At 38.3% G+C, this 21,898-nt stretch overlaps 1 protein-coding gene across 2 annotated transcripts in view; it reads right to left on the bottom strand.

The window, feature by feature from the left end:
* Nucleotides 1-21,898, bottom strand: part of CLMN (calmin) — a 158,037-nt gene that overhangs the window by 2,168 nt on the left and 133,971 nt on the right. Inside the window, exons 10-12 of one of the 2 annotated variants that reach the window (XM_027856589.1) lie at nucleotides 13,655-13,848; nucleotides 3,668-3,728; nucleotides 2,406-2,473 (exon numbers count right to left, since the gene is read on the bottom strand). In XM_027856589.1, the coding sequence (XP_027712390.1) occupies nucleotides 2,406-2,473; nucleotides 3,668-3,728; nucleotides 13,655-13,848 (323 nt within the window). Of the gene's footprint in view, nucleotides 1-2,405; nucleotides 2,474-3,667; nucleotides 3,729-13,654; nucleotides 13,849-18,398; nucleotides 18,689-21,898 lie in introns of those variants that run through there. The other variant, XM_027856590.1, reaches the window with a different exon arrangement.

Genomic DNA, 21,898 nt, shown 5'->3' with positions numbered 1-21,898 from the left:
ACCCTATGCCTTGATGAAAGCAGAAGATCAAACTAATTTGTGGGGTTCTTTGGGGAGGAGTATCTACTGTGTCAGCCTATATCTTACGGTAGCTATTTGACATACGTTACTATTTTTCAAGGGACTATAGAATTCATTTAGTCCCACCAGTACTTGGACAGGAATCCTCTCTATAACACCTCTGATAAATAGTCATCCATTGTAGTGTGGCAGAAAAAGGACCCACTTTGGAGTCAAGAAGACAGACTAAGGTTCAAATCCTACCTTTGACACATTCAAGTTGTATGACCATGGGCTAGTCTTATAACATCCAGATATCCCAAGCAACTCTGTAAGACTGTAAGTTATAAATGAACTGTTTTATTCAGTTGGTGAAGACAGTGTCTATACTGGGAATTCCACCACACTGAAGAGCTCACAGATCTGATGTGGCTCCCTCATCCTCTGACCAAAAAAGTCACACTACTGATTTATTTGTGAATGAGGTCAGTCTACCAGAACTTTTTGGTCTTTTTCACAGGAGCTATTATTTAGCTATGTCTCTCCCATCCTGTACTTATGCTATTGATCTTTCAAAAAAATCCAAGCATTGGGCTTTTTATTTGTTCTTATTAATTTCATGTTATTCAATTCAGCCCCTCATTTCAATCTTTCAGGAACTTTTTGAATCCCAGTTTTGTTACCTTATGTGCCAGTTACACTCCCTAGCTATCTATCAACCACAAATGTGATAAACATGCCAACTATGCTTTTTATCCATTTTATAGAAAGAAAAGCTGCATAGTGAGTTTTGCTAAGTCTGACTGATAGCTCAGCCAGTAATGGGAGAATGTGTTCAAGAAAAGTGAAGGATTCGAGACATTTGTCTTTTTTCTCCCCTTCACAGATCCTGCACAAGACAGAGCTCCTAAGCATCAGTTTGAGATGCCAGTGGATGCTGCTGGTCTATTATTGCCAGAGCAGCATCAAAATGGTTATATTCTCAGAGGATTTAGTGTCTTCCCTTACCACTTGGTAAGAATTTGTAGTGGGAGGAAATAGGCACACTTTCAGCTGGGACATAGGGGTCACCAAATGGGGCAGTATTTCCCAAGAGTCCTAGTATAGTAATAACCCTGGTTAGACATCATTGAAGGAATTTCAAAGAAATTTAGACATAAGTGAACAACAGAGTGTCTTTGTCATAAGACAAGCAGCTTCAGCTCAAGAATCAGAGTGTTTGAAGGGATCACAGGAACCTATGGGAAGGTCCAATTCTATCATCTTATAAATGCTGTAACAGGTAGAGATGGGATGTTAAAAGATTTGGCCCTAGGCCTTCCTACTCCAAATATATTCCTCTTTCCACTATACCATGCACCTTTTCATTCCTCCCAAGCAGGTCCAAATCAATGGCTAAAAATGACATAAGTCAATGACTTTGAGATTGGGGAAAGGTTCAGATCCTTAGCATGCCAGGCTTTGAGAGGTTTAATTTCCCTATATCCTAAGAAGGCATCAAGTGATTTTTCTGGAATAGTAATCCATCAACATTTTATAACAACTTAGCCAAGCACCATTCTCAAAAAATTAGCCTTAAGGTAGCTAATTCTTCAACAGTAAAATAATTTCATAGATCTCCTTGCACTTTTGCATCCCCTCTTCATGTCTGCTTTGATTCCATAATCCTGTAAAATCAGTTCAAGGAGTTTCTTAGCATGGTACCTACACTAGTGATCTAAAACATTAACTCAATTGTCAGGCAGTACTAGGATCATCAGGACAGGAAGAGAATTCTGGAATTACTTTTGCGACTTCTCTGTCTTGCATATTTGGTCTGCTTCCCGTAGTGAGTTTATACCACCACTCTAAATGTACATGCAGGCTTCTAACATTCTCTTGCCCCACCCCAACCTGCCCCCCTTCCCCCCCCCCAATGGTGAAAGTGAAATTGATTTATTTTCTGAACCAGGTTTGTAACTGAAATAGCCATCATTCCCCTTCTCCCAATTTTATTTGCCAACCTTTTCTTCCCATTTGTATTGAATTTATAAAAATCTCATTGGCTATATTTTCTTAACATAATCAATTTAAAAACTATGGGGACATAATTGTTATTAATAATATTCTATTATAGTAATTGACATTTCTTTAGTGTTTTACATTTTTACAAATATTCCTCTTAATTACCCTAATAAGAGAAGCAGAAGTACTACCACTCCCTTTTGACAGCTTTGAAAACAGAAACTCAGAGACTTGGACTGACTTTTGTCTAAGGTCACAGAAGCAGAGTTGAAATGCAAACACAGGAATTCTTTCCATTGTACCACACTTGCCATCCTATGATGGCGCAGAACTGTCATCAAGATAATTTTATTTAGATGTGATCATGGGTCATTGTTTTTCAATTTTTAAAAATCACCTACCTGATTAATAACCGATTTCTTCTTTCTTCCATGTCTGTAGATCTCAAATGACCATGGCTGACATGATCCTACCATTAAATGTACAAACCAAAAAAAACTAGTCAGGATAAAATATTGGAAAGAGAGAAATCCATGAAATTTTTAATGGAAATTGAATTTTCAAGGATTCTCTAAATATGTATGTGCATGTGTATGTATGTATAGACAGATAACTACATCTACTGATACAGACACATACCTACACATATGACATAATATACATATATTTATATAATATATACACACATATGTTGTATATAATGTACACATGCATAACACACATATAAACACATTTTTTTGTTCTAAGACCTGACATCAAAGTAATATAATCTAAATCCTCTACTGTATTCCAAAGGAGAAAAAAATATAAATACCAACCAGTACAGATGTGCTATCTTTAATAATTGTATAGCAACAATAATAACATATGTACTTAGTGTTTTGCAAAGCTCTTTCAATTCAGTTCAATTAAATAATTATGTGTGTATGTTTTGTGTATGTATGTATTTGTATCTAAAATGTGACGGGCACATACATTATTTTTTCTAATCCTTACTACAACCCTATGTGGTTGGCAATACTAGTATTAAGTAGAGAGCCTGTGTGGTCTGGTGGATAGAGAGGTAGTTTCAGAGTCAGGAAAACCTAGGTTTAAGACCCACTTAGTCTAACACATATAACTTGGTTGTGTGACCCTGGACAAGTCACAACCTTTCTTGTTGCTCTAGGTAATTTCCTAAGACTCCAAGTTCAGAGCTCTATTTTCTCTATCCTGGAAGCCTCAGAGTATGCTATACTGGTCATGTGATTTACACATCAAGAAAAACTGTCCTTTTTCATCTTGGTATATACCCAGCACCTAGTACCGTGCATTACAGAATCACATAAGACAGTGCTTAAGACATGTTCACTGAATGAGCAAATGAAAGATTCATTTCTAAAGGTAAAATTAACCTTCTTGTAGTTACCCTGCCCTATTAGGACACGAAGTTTAAAGGTTTTTTGGATGTTTTCATAATGAAAGTGTTTCTAATTCCTAACTCTATTTACATTATCCTTTTTGCCCCAATTGGGAGTTCTACTGGTTTTTCCTTAACCACAAGGGTGTTGTCTCCTTTCCATATCTGACTATAGTTTTTGCCTTTCAAAGCTTGGATTGAGGGGTAGGAGAGAACTTGATGAGTTGGCAAGAAGTTGTAGCAAGGAAGAAAGAACATACTAACCATTTCCGAGGACTTATTACCCTGTCTTCGGGTATAAAGGCTGGAGTCACTGTGGCTTGTCCTGGAAAATAAATACATTACTTTAAATTGTTATCAGGCTATCCACCCCTTGCTCAGAGTTACAGGCTCCCCCTATATAGAGTCCTTATGATATTGGCTTTAGGCACATAGAGACTCAAAATTTCAGATGTGAAGATGGATATGAGAATTCTTCTCTATTAGTAACATTGTGCTTACAAATTGCACAAACTGGGCCGTGGCCTTAAAAGAAATGAGGTTGGGGAAATCAGAAAGAAAGAAAGTCATGAAAGAAATCATATCATAGGTATTTAGAATTATAGACTTTTAGAGGGGAAACATAGCTCAGAAGTCTAGAACATAGACTGTCAGGGATGCAAGGGACCTTGGAGCACACTGGATTGAGAGTCAGTGGACTTGTGGTGCTGCTAATTATTACCTGTGTGACCTTGGGCAAATCACCACACCTTTCTAGGCCATGGTTGCCTCAAATGAGGCAAAATAAGGAAGTCTGACTAGATGATGTCTAAAGTCCCTTCCAACTCTTCATTCTATAATCAAGGCAAACTAAAGGCTAGAGAGTAGAAATGATTTATTCAAAGGCAGAAATAATCCTGGAAAAAAGAAGTTTTCCAACTCCAAGTCTATAGCATACCATTGTGTTCTCTCTCATTTTTTCATGGTCCCTAAAGCTGAAAATATGGAAAATAACCCCCTGATACCCCAGAAGAATTAATTTTGTCCATTCTTAGGAAAGTTACAATTCATTCTTGATGCTTCAGCCCAAATATGTTTGACAATTTTAATTTAGCCATTTTCAGGTGCAAGAACTCTAGCTTTTGATTGGTGGAGTTCTAATCTAAAATAGAAGCAAACAAACAAGGACTACAAAGACAAATTTCACTTGAGATAATGAGGTGGAAACAACTAGGAGCCTAAAAGAACTTTGCAGGAGTTAATTCACCAGAAAAGAACACAAGAGTACTTGAAAATAAAACGGTTAAAATCCCTATATACAGAACATCTAAATTATTTTAAAGGGATGGCACTTAATGAAAATGAACACACAGAAATACTTTCAAAAAATAGCTAAGAAGATATCAGAAATCACCAACCTATAAGCCTACTTTTATGTCTCTACAATCTTTTTGAATGTTTTGTGCGTGAGTTGAGGGAATCTTGTATGAAAATATAAGGACTTGAGTTCAAATCCAGTCTCAGACTAGACACTTGACACTTACTAGCTGTGTGACCCTGGGCAAGTCACTCAACCCCAATTGCCTTACAAAAAAAAAAAGGAAAAAAAGAAAATATAAGGACAGATTACTTTCTAGAAGGGACCACATCTTTATAGACACACAAATGATTGACTGAGAGGTGCTCAGAATATAGCATCCTGTTGTCTCTACTGTGTGTCAATTACTCCCCCCCTCCCAAAAAAAAGTACTTGTCTTGGTTGGTGGAATAGAATGCACATTTAAAGGCACTCTTGAAAGGAATCTTCTAATGCATATTGTAATATATTACATTTTATTTTGTGGTAGTCTCCATATAGAGACTACCACAGAAACAACTTTGTTCAACATTAAGAGAAGCATCAAATAGAGAGAAATAGTCTCAAAAATGAGAGGGATATTGGAGGATTTCCTATTAATAGAAAATTGTTCTGTAGAAGTTTCCATTTATGAAGGACACTGTTGATTACATCAAATCTTGGAAACACTGTAGGCTCTCTTCAATAAAATCCACAATCTAATCATCCACACAGGAAAAAGCAAATGGATGAAGAATATATCTTGCCCAAATAATGACATGTAGTTGCATGGCCAATCCACTCAGACCTAACAAACAAATAATGAGTCAAGCCAAGAACTAAGAGGAAGAGATGGGACTTGGTTGAACTTATAAAACTCTGAAGTAGTTTAAGCGATCCCTAAAATAAAAATCTGTCTTTTCACAATATTCTCTGAGACGAAACACTACAATCTCAGAAGTACCCTGTCAAGTAGCTGAAAAGGCAATGAAAAGATGCATGATAGGTAGATAGGAGCTTTAACCATGTCACTCACCAATAATGACTTGCATGTGAGAAGCAACGTAAAAAAATATTATGGAGGACACGTATGATCAGAAAAGGAGGCCAGTCATTTAGCGAGAATGAGCTTTGTGGTAACAGGCGGACAGCTCTATTGCTGCACTCCTATCTATGAAATATTTTAAGAACCAGAAGTAGGGCTCCAAAATATTAGGAAAATCCTCTCTCAAGAATTTAGGTAAGGATACGGTCAAGAATTATTCAGAATGAGAAAATATGGACAAAGCACTCCAATGAGATCACGGATTCATTTAAGTATTCCACATCTCATTTCCTAGGCTCATAAAATCCCAGAGGTTGAAGGGAGCTCAGAGTTAATCCACTGACACCTGGACTGGGAATCCCCTCTACCAAAACCATAAGTGGTGGTGCAGCCTTTGCTTCAAGACTTTCAGTGATGGGAAAATTCACCATTTTCTCAGGCAGTCCACTCTGCTTTTGGGATAACTCTAAATGTTAGAAAGTTTCTTCTCATAATGAACCAAAATTTGCCTCTCTGCAAACTCTACCCTCTAAGGCCAAACAGAATCCATTAGCTGTCTCTTGTACATGACAGTCAAACAGACACCAGGAATTGTCCTGTCAAGGAGAAATAAGGCAGCTATTAGGCAGAAATGAAGGCAGCTATTAGGTAGGTCCTAAGTCTTCTCTAATCTAAACATCCTTAGATCCTGGTTTATCACCCTCCTGGTCACCTTCATCTGGACCTATACCTATTTGTCAATGTTCTTCTTAAAACATGGCTTTCAGAAATGGACACCACTTTTCCAGATGTGATCTGATTAGGGAACAATTGTACAGTTGATCAACTCACTTGTTCTGGACACCATGATTCTATAAATTGAGCCTCTGATATTGCTTTTTTTGGGGGGCTGTTTTGTCACTGGGCTGAGATTACGGGTTGCTAAAATTCTTAAATGTCCCTCACAATGATTCAGGGAGTATTACACCTATTAATGAGGAAACTGAGGCTGAAAATGGTGAAGTGACTTGTTCAAGGTCAGGCGTAGTAAGTAGAAGATCTGAGCCTCCAACTTGTATCTTCAGAAAGATCTCTAAGTTCAGTTTTGTTCCCACCCCACCCCTAGCCCCCACCACATCCTGCTACTGGATATAATTTGCCACAATCAGATCAACAAAATGTAATTTCTAACCAAGTGGAAATTACCTTTTGAAATATCGAAAAGAAGCATTAGTAATAAAATTCACTGTAATTGGATTTGATTTGTATCTCACTGTTGCATTATATAGCATCATGTCCAAGTGGGTCAGTTCTCCAAAAGCAGAGACACAGGCATAAACCTGTGTCTGAACAGGCATAAGAGCTAACCACCAGGTATTACCATGATGAGGGCATGTACTTTTCACGTGGTTTCTTTAGAGCCATAGTTAGTGTTACAGTGAGATGGCAAATATCTTACTTACTATGTTTGCCCCAGGGTCACCTTTGGTGGTTAAAAGAGAAGATATGTTTGTCTGGCAGACCTGCCCTTTGGAAGGGGCAGGCTCAGGATAGAGCACAGAAGTGGGAAGAGAGATGTATAACAGCAGAACTCTTTGCAAAACACCAGGAATTATCCTGTCAAGGAGAAATAAATATGCACTTTCCACCTTCCTCCGCACTCTCCCAACCCTTATTACCTGCAACTCTGGTAAGGATTACAAAGAAACCAGGAGAAAAAGAGAGACCTTTTGCTAGCTCATGCCAGCTCCTTCACTATGATTCATCTTGCCTCCTCCCACTCTCCCCCCCTTCCACTCCCTTTCCCTCATCCCAGCCACTAGCTTACTATTTGTATGAAGGACTTGAGGAATTGTTAGAGAAGAGGAAAGGTTCTGCCAGATTGCATATGAACAAATCTTGTTCCAATTTAAAAAAAAAACCAGAAATAGATTGTACAAACTACAGACCTTGGGTTCATTAAGAACAATTATGCCATAGTAACTTCTTTATTTGTTGTCTACTCTTTGGCTCCACTCTCTGAGGAAGACAGAGTCCTTCTCGTTCTCAAGGCCAATCCCTCTTCAATACAGCCCTTGATATTGTCCCTCTTATGTGCTGTAAGAACTTTGGCCTTTTGAGTAATTCCTTCCAACCATCTTTGGTCTCTTTCCAGTCTATTGTCTCCTTTCCATACGCACAATGCATCCTTAAAATGCCACAAATACAGTATACCTACATTTCATCATCGAACAAAAGACTCTCATAGTCCCTTCTAGATAGGATGTTGAGATGTGGGTTGGAACACAATTTGGCAGATTTCAGAAATTAGTGGGCCAAATCCAAAGAAAACAGATGAATGGATCTAATACAGTCATGTTATATTTAATAAGGAGGAGAGGGGTCTTTAGAACAGAGGTACATGGGTTTGTCTTTGACCCTCTCATTTTTCAGTACTTTTATTAGTAATTTCTTGTACTCATAGAAATTTGCCATGCCTCATAAGAAACTGAATTCATGACCAATCTTCCAGTAACAGGTACTCCTTCTCCCATGACCTCTGACATACTGGGCAGAACTGTAACTCAGAGTTCTTGCACCTGAAGCAAATTCCATTGAGTGGAGAAGGAAGTAGCAGCCCATGGGTTTGGTCCTTCCAGGAAAGAAGGTGGTCTATCTCATAGAGAGTTTGATCCACTTTGATCCTGAGGGTGGGGAGGGACTGTGAAGCAAGCAAGCCTGGGGAGGGAAGTTGCTTACAGGGAGGAAGCACTGTAACCCCCAGCCCCTCTATCCATGTCAGTACCCTGTGACAAAGCCCTGGTTGCCCTGAGCTAGCTATGGCTTTGAAACTGGTCCAGGAAGAGGAGTCAACAAATTCCTTTGCTTCTCAGTGTCACATTCATGTCATCTCTCTACATTATAGGTATGTATAGAGCATAAGTAGAGTGTGCCAGCATACTCTAGAGCAGGTTCCCCACCCCTGCTCTAGAGGATCAGTTTCACTGGCATTTCCTATGAGAGTGCCCATTTTCTGAAGCTTACCTTCTCTCCAGACCCAATATGTTTCCCCCACAGGAGCCAAATTCTGATTCAAGTGCTCCCATGGGGAGCCAGTGCCAGCACTGTTAACCCATGCCTAATGCATGTTTGTCCTCTGGAACCTTTATGTTGAATCCTCTACCCCTTCGAGGTTCATTAAATTCACCTATATCTCTCAATCCAATTCTCTGTTGCTCTGATCTACCATTCTCTAGGTCCCTCCTCCTTTCTCACTGAATTCAATACTTGATTTTCAGTCTTTCTCTCTACTCCAACTGCTGCCTTCATACTTGGAGTTTCACATATAGACAATAATGATAATTTAAGCACACCTGCCAATCTATGACCCTGGGTTAAGCCCACCAATCTCTTCATTGCTCCTATTCCCTTGTTGCTAAATGCCACTGGCGTGAGTCATATACTAGCTCATCAAGTCAACTACAAAATTAACTCGATCTAATATAAAACTGGCCCCTCACTGCTACATGGCTATCTTTTTATTTCTCTCTGATTGACTAGCACACTTGTTCAAGTGGTCTCCTGCTATCCAGTATACTGGGAACTCTTACTTATCCCATTCTGCATCTTACAATCTCTCTCAACACTTGTTGTCTTCTCCCTTGCCCCCGTTTTTTCGGAAGAGATTGTCCTTCTCTTTCCCAAGGTCAACCCATCTTTACTTGAGTCTTTGATCTTAGCCATTCCCATCTCCTCCAGGGGCACTGCCCTTTGATCATTCCTGCTCTCTCTCTCCACCTCACACCATTTTCAGTTTCTTCTCATTGGCTCGCTACACACAAATAATAATCCCCAGGTCTCTCCATCATTAAAAAAATAAAACAAAAAATACCTTCACTTAATGCAGCTATACCCTTAAACTAGTGTCTTCTATCTTTTTTCCCTTTCACAGCTCAACTCCTACAAAGAGTTGTCTGCTTTCACTTGCCTCTACTTCCTTATCTCTTATTCCTACTTACAATTGCTCTCTCAAATATTACCGATGATCTTTGAAATGTAAATTCCTCTAGTCTTTTCTTGGTCTTCATCCAACTTGACCTCTCTGCAACTTTTTGTTGCTGATCATCTCTTTCTCCCAAATATTCTCTTCCTCCTTGGCTTTAGTGACACTGTTTTCTCCTTTTTCCCCTCTTAGCTGACTGGTCTTTTCCACTAATCCTACCTGTAGGATTTCGATCTCCTTTGTTGAATCATCATCCATCTCCCATCTCCCATCTCCTAAGCATAGATGTCCCCCAGTGCTCTTTCTTGGGTTCTCTTTTCTCTCCATATGCTCTCCTGCAGATTTCATCTGCTTCCAATTATCTTTAAGCATGAGGCAGCAAGGTACAGTGGACAGAATTTGGAGTGAGATTTGGATTTGGAGTCAGAGGGCCTGGATTTGAATCGCAGCTTGGGTACTCCCAGATGTGTTACCATGGATTAGTAACTTAACCTTTCTGGGCTTCAGTTTCCTCAACTGTAAAATGAGGAGGTTAAAATAGATGATATCTAAAGTCCCTTCCTGCTCAATATTTATAACTGTGTTTTCTCATGACATATATCTTTATATCCAGTATCAATTTCTACTAATTTCATTATGACATTACCACTTGTGGATCATCTTTACTTGGATATACCAAAGGCATTTCAAATTCAATATAGTCACAACATAATTCAGTTTATTTCTCTCTAAACTTGCCCTTCATATAAGCTTTCCTATTTTTATTGATGGTAATACCAGGATTCCTAATCACTCAGATTTATAACCTTAGGGTCATCCTTAATGCTTCTCCCCTCACCCAGTAAATCAATTGCTAAATTTTATTAATTCTGTCTCCATAACATTTTTCACATTCATTTTCTCTTCTTCACTTTCAGGCCACTACTCTTGGCCTCTCTCTTTCTAGCCTCTTCCCTTTTTTGTCTGTCTTCCTAATAATCTTCCAAAACTCAGACTTGACTATGTCACTCCCATATTCAATTCTCTCCAGTGACTCCCTAAAGTCTCTAAGATAAAAGGTGAACCCTTCAACCTGGCATTTAAGATCCTCCACAATTTGGATCTAACCTTTTCAGACATTTCATACTATTTCCTTTCACATTCATTTATATTGCAAAGTAGGCTATTAGCATTCTATGTCACCTTTATTCTGTCCTCCCCCATGCCTAGAGTACTCTTTCTCCTTACCTTTGCCTTTCAAGTTTTTTTCTTCCTTCAAGGCTCAATTAGGATGCTATTCCTTTTGTGAAACTCTCTCTAAGTCCTCTAGTAGTTGAGTTCTCTCCCTTCTCAAATTACATTATAACTGAATATCATGGTACATTTTGTTAACTCCCCGTAGAATGCAAGTTCCTTGAGTGTAAGAACTATTTTTCATTTTTGTTCTGGAATCCCAGAGACCTAGCATAGTGTCTTCTACACAGAAGATACTTAATAAATATCTGAATTGCACTTGAGTCAAGACACAGTATAGAAGTTGAAGTTGGAAGACAATATGGACAATGGAATACTGGCTAAAAGAATGCCAATCTCAAAAAAGTGTTAACAGGCTGGGATGACAGGCAAAAGATGAAATTTAAGAAGGATAGATGTGAAGTCCTATTCTTGGGTTAAAAAAAGTTTAACAGTCCAGTATAAGAGAGGTGTGGCTAGCGAACAAGTTATCTGAAAGATTCAAGGGTTTAGGAGGCCTGCAAGGTCAATGTGAATCAACAGTGTAATATGGAAGGCAGGCATTACTGTACAGAAGAACAGAGATGGTTCTGCTAAACTATGTCCTGGTTAGGCCATAAAATGGTCTATCATGTCTAGTTCTGGGTGAATATTTTAGAAAAAATACTGGTAAACCAGAGTTACCTACAGGAATTGACCTGGATGGTGAGCAGATTTGAAATAATATTTTAGGAGAAACAAAAATGTTTAATTCAAGGAAGAAAAAAACTTAGAGTAGACTTGTCAGTGGTCTTAAAAATAATTTATTGTCTCCCCTTCCAATCTCTTTTTTTTTCCACTCTGTGGCCAAAAGAACTTTCTTAATGTAACACCCCACCCCCACCTTTTATCATGCCATTCCACTGTTCAAAAAACCACTGATTCCCAATAGTCTATAAGAAAAAAAAATGCAAATTCCAGCATTTAAGGTCTAAAACTGTCTAGCTCCAACCTACTTTTCCAGCCTTATTTCCCAGTTCTCCTTTTCACATATTCTATGTTTCAGGCAAACTTTATTTATCATTTCCTTCTCTCATCCTGACCTCTCTCACCTCTGGGCATTAGCACATGTCACTGTCCACATCTGGCTGAACTGGAGCATCTATACATCTCTTCCTGTTGAAAACCTCTTTTTTCAAAATCTAGTTTAGTTTTCAAGATCTAGTTCATCTCCTCCATAGATAAACTTTCCTGATCTCCTTGGCTAGGAGTAATTCTTCCTTCACCAAATGTTTTGTATATGATTGGTCTGTTGTGTACATTTATCTTATTCTATTTTCTATTACAATTATTTGTATCTATCCTTCATCCCCCAACTAGACTGACATCGTTTTCTCAAGGGCAGGAACTGTAATTTTCCTTTGTATTTCTAGGACATAGCATGGAACCCTGAACGTAGGTTAGTCACCTAATAAATGTTTTCTCTTCTTGATTCCTGCTTAACTACAGAGAGAACCAGGTCCAGTAGATGTAAACTGGGAGAGAGGGATAAACTTTAGTTCAATAAAAGGAAGAGATTCCTAAGAACTGCTCCAAGTTAGAATCGGTAAGATTCATGATTCATAAATGGGTGGTAAGCAATGAGTCTAGTTCAACTTTGGGATCCATTCAAACTCTAGAACATTAAATCACAGCCTTAGGACAAAATTCATGGGACAGCTGGGGATTAATGTCTGCCAATTATATTCTCTTACATGTGAAGGTGTAAGAACTACCATGAATGTTCATTTCTTGAGGACAGAAGGCTTGGAGACTATTCAGCATGTATGCTGTTAAGCCACCAGGTTTCACATCACTTAAATATGGAAGAGATCACAGCACTTAAATATGGAAGAGAACTAGATTATCTAGTTCAATACTCCCATTTGGCAGATGAAGACACTGAAACTTAGGCTGAGGAAGGGATTTCCCTAAGGTCACACAGGTGTATAAATGGTAGAACTAGAATATGAACCCTGGGTCTATTTTGAGCACTGAGTTTCCAGTGCTCTTTCTTATGCTTCCGGAGTGATTAAGGAGATGTTTAGGTGTTTATAAGTCACTTTCAATTATTTAAGGACTGGTGATTTGTAAATTAACCAGGTGCTTCTGTTTCCTCCTGTTCATTACTATTTTGATGCTGACAGATACCTCCACCAGAGGGTGAACATGACCAAAAAGAGGAGACAAAACTCACATCCTGCTTCTTTGCTCCATGGGTTATAGATTTGGTGAAAGTTTGGCTACTGAAGCTGAGAACAGGTTAAAATCAAATTTCTGGATTGTAAGTTATAATGTCCATGTAACTCCTGCCTCCCCATTATGGTATTATTCCTTATATTTAAGTAGTCTTTTACAGTTGCAATATGCTTTCACATTTACTAACTAAAGGCACACTTATATAGAGTTTTAAGGTTTAGAAAGTCCTTTCCTTGTAACAACCTAGTGAAGCACACCTTGTGGGAGTTATTATGCCTGCTTTAACGATGAGGAAACTGAGACTCAGAGGGATTAAATGACTTGCTAAAGTCATGTGACTACTGGGTGGCAATTTCGGGCCTAGAACCCAGGTTTTATGGCTCAGTGTCCAGTGCTCCTTCCTTTGTGCCAGGCTGTACCTCATCATGAAAGTGAGATGCAAAGAAGAAAGTCATTTTCAGGCTCTTAAATCTGAGAGAAAACTCTGTTAATACCAAATACCTTGAAATCACTTTGCGATCAATGATTTCTTCTTCTAGATCCTCTGAGAAAGGAGCAGCTTTAGCTGCTACAAAGAGTGACCTCTCTGCTTGGTCCCCATGATTCCACTCTTCCTTCTTCTTAATGGTGCTGGCTTCTTCGGGCAATTTCTCCAGAGAGACATCTAACTTGCCCACATTTTGAAAATCCTGGGACTTAAAAGAAATCAATATTTTCCACTGAGATGTGAAATAATATAGCTGTGTCGTGCCTCTGTCTCTTCTAAGTCCAATAGTACTTCCTTCACTGCATTTTCTTCAGTAGCATCTATCCCAAATCCCAACTCAGGCTTCTTTTTAGATTTTCCCCCACTTTCATCTCAGCTTCTCCCTATCCACCCAACTGCTAACCAACAATCAAATACAAATAGCAACTCAAATTTCTCTAGTATTATTCAATATTATTGATATTATTCAATATTATTGATATGTGTAAATATTATTCAATATTTACAAATCACATTTCTTAAAACAATCCTGTGACTCCAGCATAAGAATTATTAAACCCTTTTTCTAGAAGGAGAAAATGAAGTTAACACAACTTGCCTAAGGTCACACAGACAGTAAGTATATCCTAAGTGCTTATGGTTAAGTAATGTTCTTTTGACTCAAAGACCGACCAGTCCATTTCCAGTTCATCATAATGCCCATGAGTAATAATCTCTCAATTCTATGTAACACTTTGGCAGCACAGTATAGGGGGATAGAATGCAATACTTGGAGTCAGGAAGACCTGTGTTCAAATCCTTTTTCTAGTATCTACTATGTGGCTCTGGGCAAAATAATTTATTTACTTAAACTTCAATTTTCTTATCTGTAAAATGGAGACAATATTTGCAGCACTCATCTCTCTGGGTGGTGGTACAGACCAAATGAGATAATATATGCCAGGCTCTTTGCAAACCTTAAAGTTTACATGTTAGTTATTGTTATGATTTTTAAAGTATTTTAATATCTATCATTTGAGCTTCAGACCAAGTGGGGAGTAGTAGGTAGGACCAGGACATTTTCCCCTTTTTAACCAATGAGAGCACTAAATCTCAGAGAGGTGAAACGACATCCTTAAGGTTAGATTAATAAGTATTGGATGTAGGATTTCTGGTCTGCAGTTCAGAATTTTTCATACTTTATCTTTCAGCGGATGATAAGGTTTTTCATTGTACTGCTAACTTTTATTGGGAACTCAGTAATGTAACAATCAGATGTGCTAGAAAATCCCAGAGCAACAGTTTATACAATTCACTTACCCCACACAAACATTGGTTGATTAAGCACTTACCACAAAGCCCTGCCTCTGATGTAAGAGATGTAAATAAAAACAAGACATAGTGTGGAATTCCCACCCATTAAAAAGTCTAACTCAAATGCTAGCTCCTTCAGAAAGTTTATCCTTTGCTCTTTCCATCTTGGACTACCTGCTATTGAATTTTGTTTTGGAACTCTCCAATGCATTTATCATGTAATTGGGATTTAAAACAAGAAGAGGGGGCAGCTAGGTGGCTCAGTGGATAGAGCATGGGCTCTGGAGTCGGGAGGACCTGAGTTCAAATCCGGCCTCAGACACATATCACTCACTAGCTGTGTGACCCTGAGCAAGTCACTTAACCCCAACTGCCTCGCCAAAAAAAAAAAAAAAAAAAAAGCTGTTATAAAACAAGAAGGGAATTTAGAGATCATCTCTAATTTAACAAATGAAACTGAGGACCAGAAAGTAGAAGTGATTTTTCCAAATAGCAGAGTTCAGATTCTAATCCAGGTACTCTGACTTCAAATTTAATATTCTTTCCATCATGCTTATTCACTGTGTATATTATTAGTTCAACTCTAATCATTATTATGTCACAAAAACCAAAGCAAGGGAGAGAATTCAGGAGGAGGGGTAGATAACAGTGTCAAAAATCATATAGAGATTAAGAAAGATTAGGACTAAGAAAAGAACATTGCAATTAAAAGATCTTTGATAATGGTATAAAGAGCAATTTTAATTGAGTTGTGGTACCACAAGGCAGAAGGCAGCTATGTGGTATAGCAGATAGAGCAATAGACTTGGAATCAGGAAGACTTATCTTTGTGAATTCAAATCCAGCCTCAAACACTTATTAGTTATGTGACCCTGAGCAAGTCACTTAACCCTGTTTGCCTCAGTTCCTCATCTATATAATGGGTTGGAGAAGGAAATGGCAAACCACTTCAGTACCCTTGCTAAGAAAACTCCAAATGGGGTCACAAAGAGTTGGACACAACTGAAACAACTCGACAACAACAAAAAAACCAGAAGGCAGGTTGAGAAATAAATGGGATGTTAGGAAGCAGAGGCTGAGAGAGTATAGACAACCCTTTCTAAGAGTTTGAATGTGAAAAGGGGGAAGAGCTAATGGATGTCAGGATCAAGTGGGAAGTGGTTTTTTTTTTGTTGTTGTTGTTTCGGTTTGTTTTTTAAAGTATAGTAGTGATGGAGAGTAGAAAGACAGAGACTACAGGTACATAAGTCTACCTAGAGGATCAAAGGAATGAGCTCATAGAGAAGTGAAATCGGGGGCACAAGTAAAAGAGCTGGCCTGGGCAAGAAGAGGTGCCACCTCATTGTTACAAACTAAAACAGAGGAAAGAAGGAGCTACTTGAGGGCAAGGAATAAGTTGAATCTGAACTGTGCTTCTTTCCCAGTCTAGCACAGTGCTGTGCACACAATATTGGGTGCTTAATAAATTTTGTTCCGATGAAATGAATTGACTTCAAGGAGTTTAAAATACAAGGAGATAAATTATGGAGACATATAGTCATACTACAAAGCAATGCATGACTTGTGCGTCAAGGGTGGCACTAATAGCTATATAAAGAAAAGAGAGGGAAAAAAAAGGAACCCCAAATAGCCAACTATTAAAAAAAATCTGAACTAAGCTGGGCTTAATGACAGGTGTGATAATACTTTTGCCTTCAGGGTGTTCTCAGAGTGTTACATCTTGAACCCTGAAATGTGGAATTAAATTATGTGTGAAAAGGAAATGTCTGCCTTTATATGGTTCTCCCCTCTTCCTCTCACCTTAAGGAAAAAAAAAAAAAGAATAGCTCTGTGATTTAGAGGAAGGGTAAAACCTGGAATCATCAAACTTTCATATCAGGAATCTCCCCTGAAGGGCTGGGAGAACCTGCTGCACAGGTTTGTACCGGAAAAGGATTTTAATGGTCCAACTTAAGGGAGAAAATGGTCGAAGATATGAACAAAGGCTGGAGAGGAAAAACTGTTTTGATGAATTTGAAATAATGTCTTCTCCTCTCTCCTCCCAACTCACCAGATAAAAGATACCTTTTTCATGAAGGTGAGAAGAATCACAAAGGAATGGAAATTCTGGGAGCTGGCCTCCAGTAATAATAGAACACATTTACATAGTTTTCTTCATAACCACCCAGCCAGGTAGCATTAATCTCATTTAATTAACACAGGTAACATCAATCTCATTTTTTAAAGAAAGAAACTGAGGTTTATATAGCTATGAAATGTCAAGGCCAGCATCCGAGTTTCATGATCTTTCCAGTTCATTGCTTCTTTATTAAAGCAGGTATATATATAGAGAGAGCACTGGATTTGGCAGTCAAGAAGACCTGAGTTCAAATACAGTCTCAGACATTTACTAGCTGGCTGACTCTGGGAAAGTCACAACCTCCATCTGCCTCAGTTTTTCCATCTGTGAAATGGGGATAATAAGAGCACCTACCTGCTAGGGTTTCTGCAAAGCTCAAATGGGAAATATTTATAAACTTTAAATTGTTACATAAATGTGAGCTATTGTTATTATTAATATGAGCTAATGTGCTCACTCTCATTCTGCTGCTCTTTCTGTTCTTTCTCTTTCTCATTCCGTTTCTCTTCTCACTGCCTTACTCAGGGGGGTGCTAGACTCTAACTGGTGCTAAAGTAATATTCATGTCTTTCAAGATATTAGATTAAAAATGATGGATTTAGAGATAGAAGGGAACTTAGAGGTCAATTAGTCCAATTCTTTCATTTACTAGATTAAAAAAAAATGAAGACCCAATGAAATTAGGCTCAGTGAGGCTAAATTAAATGTCTTTCCCAAGGTCACAGTTTCTTTAGTTGGGGAGGTGGGATTTAAACTGCTTTCTTGGGCTTGAAATAGTACAACAAAATGGAAAATGGAAAAAAATGTTTTTAATTGTGGCCACTTAACTTTCTAGTTTACTCATGCTAATGAGCTCCCCACAGTGCTGCTACCCAGTTCCTCCCACCCCCTAGTTTGCATATAGATGGGGTAAGGGACTAGGCAGGGGGTAAGGGAACAATCATACTTTGTATATGCATTATGCATTTCAGAGTGAAAGCCCTGGCTCTCATTGTTCCCAACTCCTAAAATGACTTTTCTCTCCATCTGCTGAAATTCTACCCATCCTTTAAGGACCAACTCAAATGTCTCTCCCCCCACAAAAGTTCCAGATCTCCTCAATCTGTAGAACCTTGCCTCCCACCCTGAGACCTCCCATGGTGTGCAGAGTTTGCATTTTTTTGGGCACTGATTATCATTTTGGATAATAGCTATTTGATTCATATGTGTTAAAATTCCCTTCCAGAGATAATCTCCAAAAGGGCAAGTACTAAATTTTCTCTGAAGTTTTCATCTCCAAAGTTTGGCACTATGATCTAAACACAGTAGGTACTTAACGATTTTTTGTTAAAGTTGAAAACATCACATTTGAGTGTTAGTAGCCATATTGAAGCCAGCACTGCAAAGCAGAGAATGAAACAACTAGCCCAGGAACTGAAGCAAAGTAAACATTCAATTTTGACATTTGAGTCCCTCTTTCCCAATAGTTTTTTTTTCCTCAATTTTTATTGGGTTTTGCCTTAAACATCTAGGTAATTTCCCCCAGAAATCCATTTCCCATTGCTTGTGCATTCATAGCTCATGTGCTGCAGAAAAGCCCTGCTCAGAATCATTCCTAATCCATCCACTCTTTTATGGTGCATCTTACACTGCAGGCCTAGAATAAGGAAAAGACACAGAAGACGAAGTTACTCACTGGTCAACTTCAAAATACGTTATTTAAGTAGTAGTAAAATGATATCAAGATGGACTCTTGGAAGGCCCTCCCATATTTCTCCACTGATCCAAACCTGAACCACCCTTCACCATCCAGGTCAGGGCTTTTCTTACAACACGTAGGTGAGACGGGGAATACAAGTCTTATTATTCCCATTTTAAATAAGGGAAACTAAGGTTTAGGGGCAGTGGGGAATGACCTGGAATAGATCTTTAGAGGCCATTTTACAGATGAGGAAACTGAGGTTAAGAAATGTTAGGTGACATGCCCTGGGTCACACAGTAAATAAGTGTCTAAGGCAAAAAAATGAACTCAGCTTTTCTTGCTTCCAAGCCCAGTCCAAGCACCATCCACTGTGCCACCCTAATACTCTGGGTTCCATATCCAGCACTATCCACTAGGCTCCATTACTTCTCGGATTCTTTCTCTTCTAGGAAGCCTTTAAGGGTCAGGGGATAGTGTTCAGTCCTTTCACTGACTTCAAAGTACTCCCCATTTTTGTACTATATTTGGTATTATTTGGTGTATACTCTGGTTCCATTGCTTTCATCATTAAGCTACGTCCCATTCTTGCTTTCCCTTGGACTGGGATATTAGGTTGATAAGCAAAATCCAAGGTCAAGAAGCATGTAAATTTGCAGAGCCCCGAGGAATTCCCTCTGAGTATAAGATAGTTCTTTAGACATTTACTTGAACAATGAGCCAAATAGTAAAGGGTTAACATCAGGAGTTTGCTCCAGCACACCAGCTGGAACCAGCTCACAAAAGGCAATTGTTAAATTTTCAGTGTGAGACTTATATCTCATAAATTGGCAGATGCTGCAAATCAGGGCTTGATTTATTGTTTTGTTGATTATCTAGAATTAAGAAAGTGATGGAGAAAATTCTAATAATGTAGATTAAATTAGTAAGTGTGTTGCCAGTACATTTCCTCTCCCACAAAAGCTGATTTTTAGATATTTACCATCATGTCTGGAACATAGTAAAGTGGAAAGAGCTATGGACTTGAGAGTTAGGAGAGCTCTAACTAAGTCCTTGCCCTAATAATTTCTATCTGGCTAACCCTGGGCAAGTCATTTTGCCTCTATGGGGTTCAGTTTCTTCATCTGGAAAATGAATTCTGATTTGTAGCTGGAAGTTATATTAAAGATAATTTAGTCCATAAATATCAAAACATGGCCCACAACACTCTCCAGTAGGGGATGGGAGGAATAGAAACAAGGTTAAAATGTAACTGGGAAATTTTAACAAAATAAATAAAAATACACCAAAACAGATAATGTTAATAAGTGGTTTCTAAGTCAATAGGCACCCAAAGGAATCCTTATGTATGGTTTAGTGGCCCCCATTTCTATTCGAGTTTCATATCACTGATTCAGCCCACTCTCACTCGAAAGTTTACAGCTGAATAAAAAGTAAGGAGATTTCATCCCAACAGATGAAGTGACTTATCTAAGGTCACATACAACAAAGACCACAGCTGAGGTTCAAAGCAAGCCTTCTGACTCCAAATCCAAATCTGACTCCAAATCCAAATCTGACTCCAAATCCAAATCTGACTCCAAATGAGATGATAATATCTATTACATACTTCACACAGCTATTGTGAGAAAAATATTTTATAAATCATAAAGTGCCATGTAAATAGGAGCCATGGTTATTATTTGAAAGGAACAATACTATAAGTGTGACTGCATATAAGGTTAAAAATTTGGAGTTTAACTGTGGCTCTATTTATTTTGTAACTGTCAATTACAGTTTTTGTGTAATATTTCCTATAATAGTTATCTGTGTTTGTCTTATTTCCCTACTAGAAGGTAAACTGCAAGAGTCTGGTAACTGAGGACTTTTCTAAACTTTGTATTTTTTTTTAAGTTCCTAGTTCAGCACTCTAAACATAGGCACTTAATATATCTTTTTGTTTAAGGGAACAGATCTATCTTGAGGGCCTCAGTCTGGGGTAGAAGTCTTCTAGTAGAAAAGAACTGAGCCAGAAAAAATAATTTTGTTGGAGTATTTGAAAGGCTATTATGGACTAAAATTGTTCTGTCCAGCCCCAGAGGAGAGGAACAAGAACCAATCAGTGGAAATTTGGGTTGAGGATGGATTTGGGTTCATTGGAAGGCAAAATCTCCTCTGAATTAGAGTAGGCCTGCACAACCTGCAACCCGCCAAAGGATTTCAGGTGGCCCGTGAAAAATGTAGAGCATCCTCTATATTTTTGGAGGGCCACTCAAAATCCTTTGGTATGCCTGTGGGCCGCAGATTGTGCAGGCCTAAATTAGAGATATTCCAAAAACAATAAGAGCTTCCTCACAAGGTAGGGCGTTTTTTGTCATTTGAGGTCTTTAAGAGGAGGCTAGATAATCATTTGTTAAGAGCTCTTACAGAGGGTTCTCTATTCAAGTACTGGTTGGACCTGTGAGGTCCTTTCCAAATCTAAGGGTCTATGGTTCTTTGGCATTAAACCTTTTCTTACTGTCATCACCATGCTCCCATTCTCTGACCCTTTCTTTTTTCTGATGTGAGCAATCTTAGGGTTTTAGAACTACAGTGTAACAAATCATTCATTGAGCAATTATTCACCTGAAGCTTTATGATACTTGCAACAATCTCCAATACAGTTGTCTTAAATTGTTACCTAGCTCCTTATAGCTTTGTTGTTCACCTCCCCAATTTAACTACAGACCCCTTCAGGTCAGGGATTGCAGTATGACTTTTTTTTCCATCTGTCCATACCTAAAACACACTAAGTAAGCACTTAAATATATGTTGGTTCCAAATTTTAGATTAGTGAATTTCAAATTAATGAGCTTATAAAGAAAGCAATTGCCTTTGTAAATTCAGAGCATGAACCATGTGTTGGGTTGAATTATGATCTTTCTAAATTGATAGGAAAATGATATGTGTTTTGTATTTCTTAAATTTTCTCTTAGGGGACAGGTAGGAAAGGGTTGAGAGAAATAATGTAGGTGGAGTTATCATAAATCTACCATTATTTCATGAAGTTTCCTCATTGGTTGAGTGTGAATCTTGAATTAGAAAATGAACCAAAGAGCTAGATCTAAAGAGTTCAGGTTGTACAATTTTGGGAGTATTCTGAAGAGAAGAGGGGCCCAGAGGAGAAAGATGCTTTCTGCCTAGGGGGAA

Source organism: Vombatus ursinus, unplaced genomic scaffold (assembly GCF_900497805.2).
Source record: "Vombatus ursinus unplaced genomic scaffold, bare-nosed wombat genome assembly UNPS02011572.1, whole genome shotgun sequence".
Classification (NCBI taxonomy): domain Eukaryota; kingdom Metazoa; phylum Chordata; class Mammalia; order Diprotodontia; family Vombatidae; genus Vombatus; species Vombatus ursinus.
Note: the sequence above shows the minus strand (reverse complement) of the source record. Positions and strands in the feature narration are given on the sequence as shown.